The sequence below is a fragment of the Anas platyrhynchos genome, chromosome 4 (genome assembly GCF_047663525.1).
Source record: "Anas platyrhynchos isolate ZD024472 breed Pekin duck chromosome 4, IASCAAS_PekinDuck_T2T, whole genome shotgun sequence".
NCBI classification, from domain to species: domain Eukaryota; kingdom Metazoa; phylum Chordata; class Aves; order Anseriformes; family Anatidae; genus Anas; species Anas platyrhynchos.
This window is the reverse complement of record NC_092590.1, coordinates 67,742,537-67,756,113: the sequence shown is the minus strand read 5'-3', so window position 1 is coordinate 67,756,113 and position 13,577 is coordinate 67,742,537. Positions and strand designations below refer to the sequence as shown.

Sequence of the window (13,577 nt, the reverse complement as noted above, 5' to 3'; positions counted from 1 at the left end):
CAGGGAGAAATGCTGCTCCAGACTCCTCTTCTACAGATGCTATGAAGGACTACTTTGGAAAGTAAGCATGGTTTGACTGAGACAACCAGTACCAGCTGCTAAGACCAGCTGCCCAAGAGCCAGGTAGATCAATCAAGCTTGAATCTGTGTGCAATGGAGCAGGAAGAGCAAGAGCTGAGGGCAGCAGTCTCAAGTTGAATAGAAGAGACTGAGAAGTCCAGTGCTCTAAACCAGTGCCCTGAGCATGACAAAAACAGAGAGGGAGCCTCAGCTGCGGACCTGTGACTAAGCCCAGTACTTTGCTGAGACACTGAAAGCACAGAAGAAGACATACAAGGCTTTAGAATATGTTGTGGCAGTCTTGCTCTTAAATCAGTGTGTTTTGGCCTGTGCTTAAAGTAAGACTTTAAATCTCAAACTGTTGCACCAGCCTGTCCAAGAGATGTTGACCACCAAAACTGGCTAAAAACAAATGCCCAGGATTCTCTTTAAGAGCTCTTTTTCTTTTAAATCTAGCAAAATAACCATGAAGAAGGTAAAGTCTGCCTGACAAGTCTGCCTGCCTGGGACAGGGTTTGTCACTTACAAGTGGTGCAGGAGCAGAGAAAGGTGATACACATGATGCACAGGTGTCAAAGTCCTTTTGACTGAGTTGGACCACCAGCTGGAGCTCTGAAAACAGCCTTCTGGCTCATAGGTTATGATAAATTGGGGGTAATCTTCAAATGCCAGATGTTGGAAATTACCATGTTAACATACAAAACAGGAGCAGCTGTTAGAAAGGTGACGTTGCTGGTAGGAACCACATTTAATCAACATTTTTTTTCTGGTGTTTTAATGGAAATATGATTTACAGACTAAGATTGCCACCAAGCCACATTTGGTAGCTTTCCTTGAAAAATTCCCCGAATATCATACATTTTCTCACAGTGCTTAAATATAGAAATAACCAGTAACATATATGGATTGACCAAAATTTACCACACCCACTTACAGCTCTGATGCATAACCGAGAGCTTTCTTGACCTGGTATGAAGGTCATCAGCCTTTTTACCATTTTGACTTTCTTGTGTAGGGGACAAAGTTACAGGGCTTGCAGAAATATAGCGGAGTCATGTTTGTGAACCTCAAAAGAGTATATGGCACAGGGTAGTGTTTTACCATGCAGTATAGGAAACATCCGTAATGAGTTTCAGGACAAAAAATAATAAGATTTTAAAATGACTGAAGTTCAGAAGGAGGAAAAGAAAATCCTCTTGCTTTATTTAATTTATACATAAATTGTAGTATAAGATGCAGTATAAGAAACTGTTTCTCTCATACGGCATATGTTCACAAAGCAGCGATTAGAGTATTTTGAACAACAGCACACTCTCCAGAATGCCTCAGGGCAGGTTACAGGACATTCCAGGGACCAGGACACACACCAAGCAGGGGGCCAGAAGCTACAGCACTTCAAGAACTAGCTTTGCAAACTGTAGTCACTATAGCACAGGAAGAGCCAGAGCACAAGCTGTGCTGTACAGTCCCAAAGATTTCATTGCAGGATGCTGAGCAGCAAGGCAGTCACACACTTAGATAGTGCCAACTGCTTTCAGGGCCTCTGGGGAAGCTGGTCTGTGTCTACTGCAATGCCCAGGTTGTAACAAACTTCTGGAAGAGCAGTGGAGCTGTTTCTCCCCCTACATCATCAGCAAGATGGTCTCACCTCCAGCTAAGCTCTGAAAATCCTTCAGAGGACAAAACAAACCTGTCACATAAATACATTCACATTTCCAATATCTGTTCTTTGTAGTTGGCAGTCCTTGGACAACTGCCGGTCACTCTGCTCTCAATGTTTTTCACCCCTAATCAGACCCTGGAAGCCAGGATTTACTTACATTTTCAGTTTTGATTTAGTTCTTCAGTGATTTTATGAAGTTTTAGAGCTGGCAAAAGGGGAAAAAGCGTTAACATTCACATCTGTTCCAGACAAATCTCTTTGAGCAGGCAATAATTATACATAACTATGTTATATATAACTTCATTTAAACCAAGCATTTCTTTGTACATAAGAGACTACCTTCTCTGGAATACTTCTCAGAGCACTGTGAATGAATAGAAGCTGTACCCTTCCACAGCAACATAAAACCTCCTGGCACACCACTTTTGCTATGCTGTTGTCAGCATGGATGATCTTCTCAGAGACTGGACTTCATCCTATTTGTAGTATTGTCTGTTTATTCAAGTGATGACCATGATGTGCAGTTTTTCATTACCTTCTGCTATGTATACATGGGCTGCCTAAATAAAAGCTTTTGTTGGAAAAAGTTGTTCAGTCCAGAAGATTTTTCAAAGTATAATACATTCTTTATTATTCCTGCACTCCGGATATGGGGAGAAAGAGTTGAAGACAGTCTTCTAAACTTACATACTCTCAAAATTCAGACTCCTTACAATAAAGTTAGTGACAAAACATTCAAAATTCTTTCAAACCAACCTTTTTTCTTGTATATCGTTCCTCTTGCATACTTCTCACAGGAAACTCATGTAATCCATTTTTCAGCAGCATATTATTATAATGTTTTCAGTTTCATAAAATGTTTAACCATATTGTATTTATTACATGGTTCTTTAGTTTTGAATGTCAAAGTCGATGGCAGATCCTCACCTCGCTCTTGTTCTACACTTTGCAGCTGCCCTCGTTGTGGGATTTGCTCATCTGTTGCACTGGATACAGTAGTGACGGTGGATTTGTCATCTTTTATTTTGATTCATAGTAGAAAGAATCAAGTGATTCATAAAGTGTAGACACAGCCTTAAAAAGCAAGGAAAACTTCCGTCAAAACTTTTTCCAGTAAAGTCTATTTAAAAGAAACTTATACTCAAGACACATCACAGAACCATGGATATATTAATTTCAAAGGGAAAGAGTGACTCATTACTAACACTGAAAGGTAAGGTCTGTAAAGGCAAATTCTGCCGTAGTATCCAAATACAAGTTCAGATCCTGGACTGTGCAAAAATCACCCTATTTTCATTTTCTAAGCATATGTAGAATTTTGGATCTTCAAGTAAGTTCTTTAGCAAAACCTGAAAAACAGTGATCTCTCTGAAATGTGCACACAGGTCTGTGCTCACAGACGTGTCAAAAAAAATAATAATAAAAAAAACCTGACTGTAAAATAGTGAAAAGGTGGATGTTGTAAAAGCATGAAGACAAAAAGCCATCGCTTCATTATGGAGGTTTACTGCTTCTGCTTTAATAACATATGTTCAGATCACCAAGAGAGACCTGCTGACTGAATATCAAAGAGGAAGCATGGGTAACTCGTGCGGACCATGCTTCCACTCATTTTTGCACAGTCAGAGGCCCTCAGGAGAGTGGGTTTTGTGTGCTTCCATGGGATTTGGAGTTTGCATTAAAGCTACAGCAAACTTTAGATTTAAGCTGGAACCTGAAAAATTTAGCAGTGGAAAAAATCATCAGCTGTTTCAAGAATTTCCTCAAGGGACAGATTCCCTTGCAACTAGCAGAACCACTGGGGAAACACTCCCTGAGTATCTCAGCTCAATAAATGTGGGATGAATCTCCTGAGAGAGAGACACACACAAGTGACATTATTGCCATTTTTGACTTCGACATTTCTTCCACGTTGTCTTTATGTTGTTGATGCTCACTTTTTGCTGCCTTCCTTTTCAGACTCAAGAGAGTCATTAAATATAAACGTAAAAGCATTGTCCAATACTTTCCTAGTATGTAGTATCTTTTTCCTTATTTCAGAGCATTGGCATTTATAAGATTTTTATTTTTTTTAAACCAAGAGAAAGTCTTTTTATAAACCACTTACCCATTCAGCTTCTTCACTGGTAGATTCATTTCTCCCACAAAGTTCTGCTGCCTCAAGGGTCTGCTCCTCCTGACGCCCTCCTTCTGGCACAGGAAGTGGGGCAGAACCTTAGCAAAAGGAAAGTTATGGTCACTTCTTGCTTATTGTCCATTTCCAGATTCACACTGGTAAGTTTAGGTCAGAGGTTGGACTCGATGATCTTGAGGTCTCTTCCAACCTAGAAATTCTGTGATTCTGTTTATCAGAGTAAATGTAAAGAGATATATAGAGCACTGAAATGAAGAGTGAAGAGCTCGTGTATGACTAGTCAATGACAGGTGCTAGAGCACTATTCAGCTTGCAGATGAAACCAGCTACCTCCGGGTTTCTCAGCACACCTTATGCGATGGAGATCTGGTTATTCTGGAGGTTGCTTTTTAAGTAATCACTCTTTCTGGAAACAGAAATAACAGAGGCAAGAGGCTGCAAGAAAGCTCACTTGAACAGTGAACATTCAGCGAGCAGTGCCTTCTGATCCCTCCTCTCAAGTTGCTCAGTTTGGGGTGCTCATTGGAGGTCAAGAGTAGGTGAGCAAAAGTTACACTTTGAAATTCTTCTCAGTGATGCCTCAAGTGCACCAGTTCAGCCACTTCAAAATAAGCATTTGGCTTAGAAACTATGTGTTAATGGAAATATTGCCACTCACCAGAAAGTTTTGAGTTCCGTTTCTTTTTGTAGCAGCAATACAAGCTTCCCACTGCCACTAAGAAAGGAATGATGGCCCAAACTGCCAAAACTTTCTTCTCCGATGACTGAGCTGCTGCAATTACATTTTTAAGGTAAAGTTATACACAACTCAAAGACACAATCGCAGAACAACATCACAATAAAATAAAACAAAAGAACTGAAAGAACTGCGGGAGCTAATTAGTCTATCCGCCCTACCCATGTGCAAGGTCATCCATACTTCTTCATTCCTGATGGATGCCTACATGATGATCATTAACATCAATCCCTCCTATAGCTCATTATTCCTACAGTAATGAAAGTCATTCTCCCCCCCACTAAGTGAATCTGAATCTTTTCTGTTCTGCTCTAAACCTACTAATACTTGACCAAATGATAAATGGTATCATTTAATTCCCTTAAGGAAAACACTTTCATTCACTTTTTTTTTTTTTTTTTTCCTAAATTTTTGATCAGTTTTCTGCCTCCATTTGGACAATCAGTTGGTCAGAAGTGTAAATTAGTGTCCAAAACTGGGCTGTGCTGAATGAGCAGAAAGGTTAATTCCCATGACTCAAGCAGCTAATATCAGATATGTGATAATGTTAAAGGTCTGGTCAGAACTAGTCACCTAGTCTTTCTCTATAACTGAGAGGTAGAAAAAGAAAGATCAGCATTTTCAAGAAGTGATGCATAGTATTTTGAGACAGCTGTGTAACACAAAAGAGATAAAGTGATTTCCAGGTATGACACACTCTCTAATGTTAGGTAAAGCATATCTCATCCTCACTGTCTAAAAGTTTAATTGTGAATGAATATGCATTCTATTAATGGTCCTCAATGCTTAATTCAGAACTGGGACCTTAAATTGTTCCCCTCTGTTAATGTCACATACTAACCTTTAAAGACAACCACCGCAAGAAAAGAATTTGTCAGAACTCAATGGACAAAAATTCTCAAAGACATTATACATCTCCCATATTGATTTCATTCCTTCCCATTTTTTATTATTAAGAACATGTTAAAAAAACAAAAAAGATAAAGTGCATATTACTGGATAGAGTGACCATGTGATTATTTCAGCAGATCCGCAACACACAACAGATAAATTCATCGTCTCATGTCTACACCTTACTGGATACCTCTAAAGAAGGGATTTTATGAAATATGCTGCTGATACACAGACTTTGTGAACCCTAACAGTACTAATTCTTCTTAAAAAACCCTTAGAGAATAAAACATATGTCTCACACTGGGGATGTTAATACAGAGACCTTAAAGTGATTGTCATAAGGAGTCAGTCAAGTCCTCCCTCTGTTCATATCACTCATTTTGAGATGTTTAGTGTTGAAAGAAGTATGTGGGAGAGAGAGGAAATGTGTAGCAGTTCAGACTGAAGACTACGATGACAATCTAAGAGGCATGCACATGCTCATGCTAGCTTACCTTTCTCTTCAACGATCAACGTTGTTCCACTTCCACAGAGTTTTTTACAGAAAGGTATTTCAATAATTATCTCACAGTAGTAAAATCCAGTGTCATTTACGTTGACAGTTTTTAGCACTAGCACATCCTTGTTGTCATGGGTGACGTTGGGTAAATAGAGAAGGCTTGATGATATAGTTTTTGTTACATTCTCTTTAGTAACAAGATACCAGCTTATTCTATATCTTATAATTGATTTTTCCCAAATACAGGCAATTTCAGTGGAGTCTCCAATTGACAGATGTATTTTTGTTGGTGTTTGGATGACTGTTAAGTTATTGGGACCTGTAGCTAGTGGGAGAAATACACATACATTTAAAATGAAAGAGGCAAGAAGATGACATAACACCTGTAACATCTACAATCATAGTATTTAAAATAATGCTAATATTATAAATGCTAACACTATAAAATAATTATGACATTAATTTTTAAAGACTAGTTACTATGCACTTCTGTCTTAAATACTGGCAATTACATTATAGCTAAAGGAAATTTTAGTCAGTGCATTAAATCCCTCCATCATTGTTTGTGCGTAACACAAAGTTTTTCTTTGTACTTGCTGATAAGCATTTTTTTTTCTTCTAAATAAAAAGCTTTATAAGAGTTGAATTTGAAACTTTTTAAACCACTCTGTTTTTGTCTGCCAGATAAAGAATGACCAAAAGGAATCATCCAGAATGATTCATCAATAATGAAATACTTATCAAAATGAATGAAAAACCCACTACAATTTTTTGTCACTATGTAGGAGTTCTTGTCCTGCCCTGCTTCTAATTAGTGACAAGAATTACAGCATTTTTGTTTTGAGTTCTGTACTTTTTTATTTAAATGTCTTTCATTTTAAGCTGCTGCTGCAGAAGTGGTTTAGTATTCCACTCAGACCACAATAATTTCATCAGGTCTGTGGCAAAACTTTTAGCTCAGTGTGACTTGCACAGTGTCAGCGGAAAGCAAACCTTTCTTGATTTGAATCTCTTCATTACTTGCCACCAAGATGCAAGATTATCTACATGAAGTACTGTGCAACAATGTGCAAAATGTTCTTCTGATGTGAGATTACTCCATGGTTATCAGATAACTTCCCCCCCCCCTCGATTCTAATGACACTGATGCTCATAACAAATATGCCAGTGTTATAAAAAGACGTATTCTCAGACTGCTGAGACCATTAATTTCTATGATTTTTATGATTATTATGCTGCATGAAGAATTGTTTTTCTTCTCGCATGTGTACGTGCTAGAAGAAAAACTATGAAGTTCCTTACTATGAAGTAAGGAACATAGTGAGCATAACCTGCATGATTTTCTTCCAGTTTTTATCCTGTAATTGAGATTCACTTTACAACAATATATAAGGAATGCAATGATTTGGCCCTTATTTAGTCCTAAAATGGCAAATTTTATCAGAATTACACAAATTATGTTTTTCCTTTGCTCTTAAAAGAAGAGCACTCATCATACCTAATGAATTTCAGCACCTCTATTTTTTTCCACTGTGCAGTGCTCAACAACAGCTCCATTTCAACCACCCCAGTGCCCCCAGCTGCACTATGAAGAACCCTGACCACCTCACACAGAGATCACTTAAAAAACTCTTATTGGACATAGATGGGAAAAAAAAACAAACAACAACAGGAGCAGAGGCTTATAAAAGCAGTTTGAATTTCTATCATGAGCTATGAGTACTTCATGTTAAACGCCAACCTTTTTTCACTTGCCATGTAGGCTCCTTCCAAATAAGAATTTATTGTTGTCAGTTTGTGGATAACAGCACTACTTTGCATTAAGATGTAGACTAAAACAGTCTGCATAAATTAAAAGCAGAGAACAACATGGACAGTATAGGGGTAATAAACAGCAGAAAAATTAGGGAAAGAATTGTAGTGTATAAACAACAACTTAGAAGCTGTTCAAAGAACTGATCATTAATTTCAGTTCTTCCGCTCACTTGTTTTGTCATTTAAAATACAGTTGTGTTACAGGCTTTGTTACATTGGTCTTGTTGCTTTATTGTCTTTATAAAAACCTCACCACTAAAGATATCTTTTTGTTGTTGCTTCACGTTTTATTTTCTCTGTTTCTTTCCCTCTTATTTTTTTAAGGCATTCAGCATTATCCAATGCAATTTGTATTGAAGAAAAATGAAACCTGACCTGCTTCATATTTTGGTACCTGTATGTTCTAGAAGAAAGCTTCAACATTTTAAAATTCTACAATTGGTGTTTGCTACGGTAACTATTCAAGTAGAAAGGTCTAACAAAAACAGCGCTTGCATTAACCTAGCATCATTTTGGGTGTTTAAGATTTGTTCCTCTACACTTTTTCCACAACAATCTCTTGGTAAAAATGCTTTTTGATTACCCCCACACTTTGATCTCTACATTATGATAATATACGTTACATTTTCCTTGCCTCATACACACACGCACAAGTCTGAGGCTTATATACTTTGAGAACATTTTTCTTCTCCTTTTTCTAAATCCAGGTCAAGTATTACAAGTGACTAACTATAAAAAAAGGAAAACAATATACAGCACTTACCTAAGGAGCCAAAACACATTGTCAAAAGAAGTTTCAGTGAAATTATGATCATCACGCAGGATTATTAGTACTTGCATCAGGTTGTCTTTGTCGAAGATCAGCAAAACAACAAATGAAAGCGTGTCAGATTTGTAACCCAGCTTCCTCTTCCCTCCCGTGGTGACGACAGAGACCTACACACAACCCAGTTTTTCCCTACACTCTTTCTTGAGATTGCAGTCATAGATGCCTCTGCTTCACAGCCCAGTTATCCCATCTGAAATCAGAACATTTCTTCTAGAAGATCCCCTCGTGCCATAACTGGTTACCTTCCTCACGGGCAGTCTCTCTCTCTCTCTTTTATTTATTTATTTATTGTATGACACGCAGAGCTGATTTTCAATACTTGAGCAATTCCATTTCAGTTTAGCATGGCACTTCTGCAACCCTTCATTTTATGAAGATTAGGCTTCTTTAGGTACTCTGTTCCCATGCTTGTTAGTAGCCTCTTCCATCCAAATAGAGTAATTTTATCCAAAGCCAGAGAAACCATGTTTATACATACGTTACATTGATACCAAGCATTACTCCTGTATTTCTTTATTACATGTTTCGTTGTCATGTTGCTGAAATCTTGCCTATTTTTCCTTCCTGTTATCTTTACAGCAGCATAGCCCCATTGTGGGGAGCACTGGAAAAAGGCTGACTTCAGATACCGCGCTCGCAATGGGCCCAACACCACACACCACCAGCAGGAGCTGATGTAGGACTCTACTCCGTGCATGCCACATGCCCTACTATTAGCACTGTGGTGCTGCTGCCTTAATGCATTATCAGTGTCATGTATATTACTTAAGGTCTGGCTGGGGAAGATTGGTTATATAAAATAAGCTACAGTTATGTCATTAAGTTAACGACCATGCTGATGAAACTCATCTCCCTCCAATTATTAAAAATAAAATAAAATCTTTAAATACAGACACCTGTATGGTGCTTAATGTTTTCCAGCACTGATTTTTGGCTCCAATTCAGAATCATTTATACAGTCTGGCTAGAAATGGGGAAGACAAAACATATCCAGTCTTATTCCCTTGACAGAAGATGTTTCAAATGCAAAAATAGCAGGCCACACAAAATTGTTCCACAAACATGTTCAGTTGTATTACATCAAAATTGCAGTGACAGAAGTTTTAAAAATAGATGAATAAAATAGAACATGAATTGGTTAAATTAAGGACTTGACACAAACCTGTCTTATCCACGAAAAGTTCTAGTGCTAACATCTGGCTTTAGCAGCAGCAGGCACGTGTCCAGAACAGCAGAACTGCAATTTGTAATGAAGACACAGCCACATTTAAAGCCTGAAGCACTGTTCTCATTTGTCAGCAACAAAACATGATGCATGTCTGCCTGCTTCCCAGCATCTGCCTTACTGAAGTAGTTTCCAGTGTCATGTACATTGCCAGGTTAAACACAAAACCACCCCCAAGATAACAGCAAAGATAAACATGTCAGAAAGACAGTGAATTTTAGGACTTTGCTGTAGGCTATCCCTATCTGATGCTATCCAGCTGGCTACCCTAGTGAGGGCAAAATAAGTATCTTTAAATTGAAGTGATTTAAAGGATATATTAAATAAATTGTACTTAAAGATATTATTTAATTCCATTATCTGTATTAGTATTGACATTCACATTATCTTTAGCATAGACTAAGTCAAGTACACACGTAAACCCACAGGAGAAGTTAGCTTTTATTGTATATAAATATGTACATTTCTGCATTTAGTGTTGAGGTATAGAGCTTGGCAGCTCTAGCAGGCAGAATACTTTGTCTAGAGACCAGGTGAAACTTTCCTAGCAGCACTGATAGCGGTTTATATTTACTCTGAAAGATGCTCTAGTTCTAATCTAAAGCATCTACTGTCAAGAGATGAAATGAACTAGCACACAGAAAAAGGAATTGGGAAACAAGTTTATTTTTAGCCTAGGTTAGTTCACTGTACTAGTTTACAACACAACTGCAAAAACTCTCATTGTGGTACTACTGAGTGGGTAGAAAAATATGGTGAGAAAATTTCTTAAGCCAGCTGGGCTGCTAGGGAAGTGCATTGCACCAAATGATTGTGTGGGTCAGGAAGATATCTACTATAGAACGATTATTTTCAGCTTGCTTTCTTCATCTGAAACTTGCTAAACCTTTGAAAATGCATCCACACGTTTGGACTCTGTAAATGTGTAGCTTACTGGTGTGCTAGGAATGTTTGCTCAGCACAGAGGCACTGCATTCTTGGGGAGGCAGGGACAGTTACAGCCGGTCTCTTCCTCATACTTTGTGCAAATCCATCTCCCCAAAACTTTAACCCACAGAGAACTCCAGTGGAAACATACTGAAAAGACATTTAGACCATCTAAATCTAAGGAGGATCTAAGCCCCCTCTCCCTTACTTACACATCAGATTTGTTAGAAATCTTGCAATGAGTATTGATGTCAGCAGCACTTTCAAGTATTGCTGGGAAACTATTAAACTGCAGCAGCTTCAAGGAGATTGTGTGTGAAACTCAAGGTAGTCAAATGAGTCTGTAGGCCTGCTGCAGTAGAAAAACAAGATGGAGCAAAACCCATTCGCATTCATTTGTTATGAAAACTTAACCTGAAATTTTGATACTTGAAACAAAGCTATGAGGTACTAAGTTAAGCGTGCTTCATTAAAAACGTTTTAAAAAATGTTCAAATTCACATTTGCCCTTTCAGCCTCTTCTTCAAATCATAATGCCTTTGAAAGTTGCAGATGTGCCAAAAGAAAGTTCTGAGAATGGTAAAATGTCTTTTATTGTTCCTAACTCATGATTCCTCCTCTAACTCAAACACACCATGCAAAGCACTTGGGCTTTTTATTCAGTACCCAACTTCAGCAAAACAGACCTCATAACTTCTCATGACAGTCAGCAGAGCTTTATACGATACATCCACAATATTAATTTTGTCCAGCTATGACCCAAACAAAAAAAAAAATCAAACTTAATTTGATATAATCTCTAGGGTTTTTCTTAAAGCATTTATTAGCATAGAAATAAAACCCACCAAGTCTGTTTTCCAACAAAGACTAATAAATTACATCTGAGTAGAAAAATGGCTCCACAGCACACACAGACCAACAAAACAAATATGCCAATTGTGCACACCACAATTAATTTTCAAATAAATTTTAGAGTGAAAGTCATTCTTTTGCCTGACCTCATGATTAGAGAAGTGATCTGCAATCATTTCCCTTAAAAGATTGTAATTCTTACATAACAAAAAAGTGGTTAGGGTAGTGGTATCAATGCAATCATGAAGAATACCTTCTCAAGCAATGTAGATGCTATCTTGAAAGAGGAACCATTTCATTTAGCTTTAATTTAGGTTTGCATCTGGCTTAATGTAAAGTAAGGTCTATAAATGGACTTTTCCTAGGAAATAAAAAACTAACAAAGAGGCATTTCTCTTATGAGCCCGCATAACCAGTATGTGCTTTAGTGGATGTAATTGCAATTATTTGAGATAGAACAGGGCAACGGGAAGAAAAATGCAATTTAACAAACCTGATTACGTGCTGGCAAACAAGCAAAACCTGATATCTTTGACATTTGGAAGTAGTTTTCTTCTACTTCTATGTGACAGTTGTGTTTTTGCTGCCTGAGCCATATCGGATACTGAGCAATGCTAAAGCCTGGAGACACAAGAAGGCAGCCTCATGCACTGGGAGAGGGGCTAAAACAGGGTTTACTGAGGGTCACTCTTTATTCCCAAAGTAGAACTGTAGCACCTCAGAAGCACATTCAGGCTCCTACCCCTCAAAATTGCACAAAATGATGGAACAAATACAGTTGGCTTCCCAGACCGAATAAACTGGTGTCTCACAAGATCCAGAACAGAAGCATCCTGCAGACTTTGCAGCCAGGAGCTGCGACCAAGACAATGTGTTTTCAGAAGATGCTAGACTTCAGACTTGTCGTATGAGTTTCATTCTTCACGTGTTCTCCTTCCTCAACACTCAAGTGCCTTGCTATGCCCTCTGAACTCTTCCACTCTGCGACTGCTACTTCCCTAACTCCAACCGGAATTAAAACAAAGATTGCTTACCACAGCACAAACGTGCTGCTTCCTCTGCTTGTGATATTATATTCACCCTCTTTTCCTTTGTGTGTCCTTCCTATCTACAGTTTCAAGCGCCAGATGAGCACTGAATGCCTTGATTTCTACTAAGTTTTGATGTAGCACTGCAATATCTCCCCTCCCTGTCCTGATGCATGCGAGGAAAGAAAAAGGATGAATAGTTGGATCATTTGGTTGATGGTCCCTCTACAGAGATTTGAATGGCTGCAGGCTTCCATTCGAGCTGAGATTTCTTATGAAAAAGAATGTATCAAATATGCAGCAACATCTTCTGGAGGAACGCCATGCTTTTAACAGACCACCTTCCTGGATGTCTCCAGTGGAATACAGGATTCTACTCTGGCAAGTTATTCCCTGATGGCTAATTGCACTCAAATAACTCCAGATAAAGTATTCCAGTGTTGTCCCATGCCTGCCTCCTCCCCCATTAAACCAGATAGTCGGTACAAATTGAAGTTAAGAAACAAACAAACAAAACTGATAAATTAGCCAGTGATAAGGTATTCCCGTTTCAAGTTTTTTGCAGGATTTGTTCTAGCAGAGCCTCCTAGGAATAAATAAAACAATCTGAGAAAGCAGTGCCCAGAGCTAGCAGTTGTAGCATCCTATACTTCTTGCAGAGCAGGTACTTTTTGGGCAGGATTTCCCTTGTCCATGGAAGAAACAGCTCAATTTTTATAATCTACCAGCACGGCTTGCTGTTACCAGCATGTGCATTAGTCAACACCATTCCAGCCACAAAAATATGAAGTGAAATCATACCGCTGTGTGACCTACACAGTACACCCATTGTAATACATGGTTACTCAATGTAGGGATTGAGAAAAGATTACCAAGCAAAGTGACTCAGCCAAACATATTTCATTTTCCAGGTAC

At 38.3% G+C, this 13,577-nt stretch overlaps 1 protein-coding gene across 2 annotated transcripts; it reads right to left on the bottom strand.

Annotated features, from left to right (window-relative positions):
* Positions 1-1,225: 1,225 nt before the first annotated feature.
* Positions 1,226-9,961, bottom strand: LOC101803964 (uncharacterized). 2 transcript variants are annotated; one of them, XM_013096428.5, is made up of 6 exons: positions 9,793-9,961; positions 8,565-8,649; positions 5,982-6,311; positions 4,516-4,629; positions 3,831-3,937; positions 1,226-2,797 (listed from the first exon to the last, which is right to left on the bottom strand). In XM_013096428.5, the coding sequence occupies exons 2-6, from the start codon at positions 8,614-8,616 to the stop codon at positions 2,744-2,746; spliced, it is 657 nt and encodes a 218-aa protein (XP_012951882.1). In that variant the 5' UTR covers positions 8,617-8,649; positions 9,793-9,961; the 3' UTR covers positions 1,226-2,743. The 2 variants fall into 2 exon arrangements, with proteins under 2 accessions (XP_012951882.1, XP_038034770.1); XM_038178842.2 differs by lacking the exon at positions 9,793-9,961 and having other exon boundaries at positions 4,516-4,626; positions 8,565-9,645.
* Between the last annotated feature and the right edge of the window lie 3,616 nt (positions 9,962-13,577).

Coding starts and splice junctions, on each gene's coding strand:
- LOC101803964 (XM_013096428.5), bottom strand. CDS start 8,616: ATGATCATAATTTCACTGAAACTTCTTTTGACAATGTGTTTTGGCTCC. Junction 4,630..5,981: donor GTTGATCGTTGAAGAGAAAG/GTAAGCTAGCAT, acceptor ATGTAATTGCAG/CAGCTCAGTCATCGGAGAAG. Junction 2,798..3,830: donor CCAGTGAAGAAGCTGAATGG/GTAAGTGGTTTA, acceptor TTGCTTTTTAAG/GCTGTGTCTACACTTTATGA.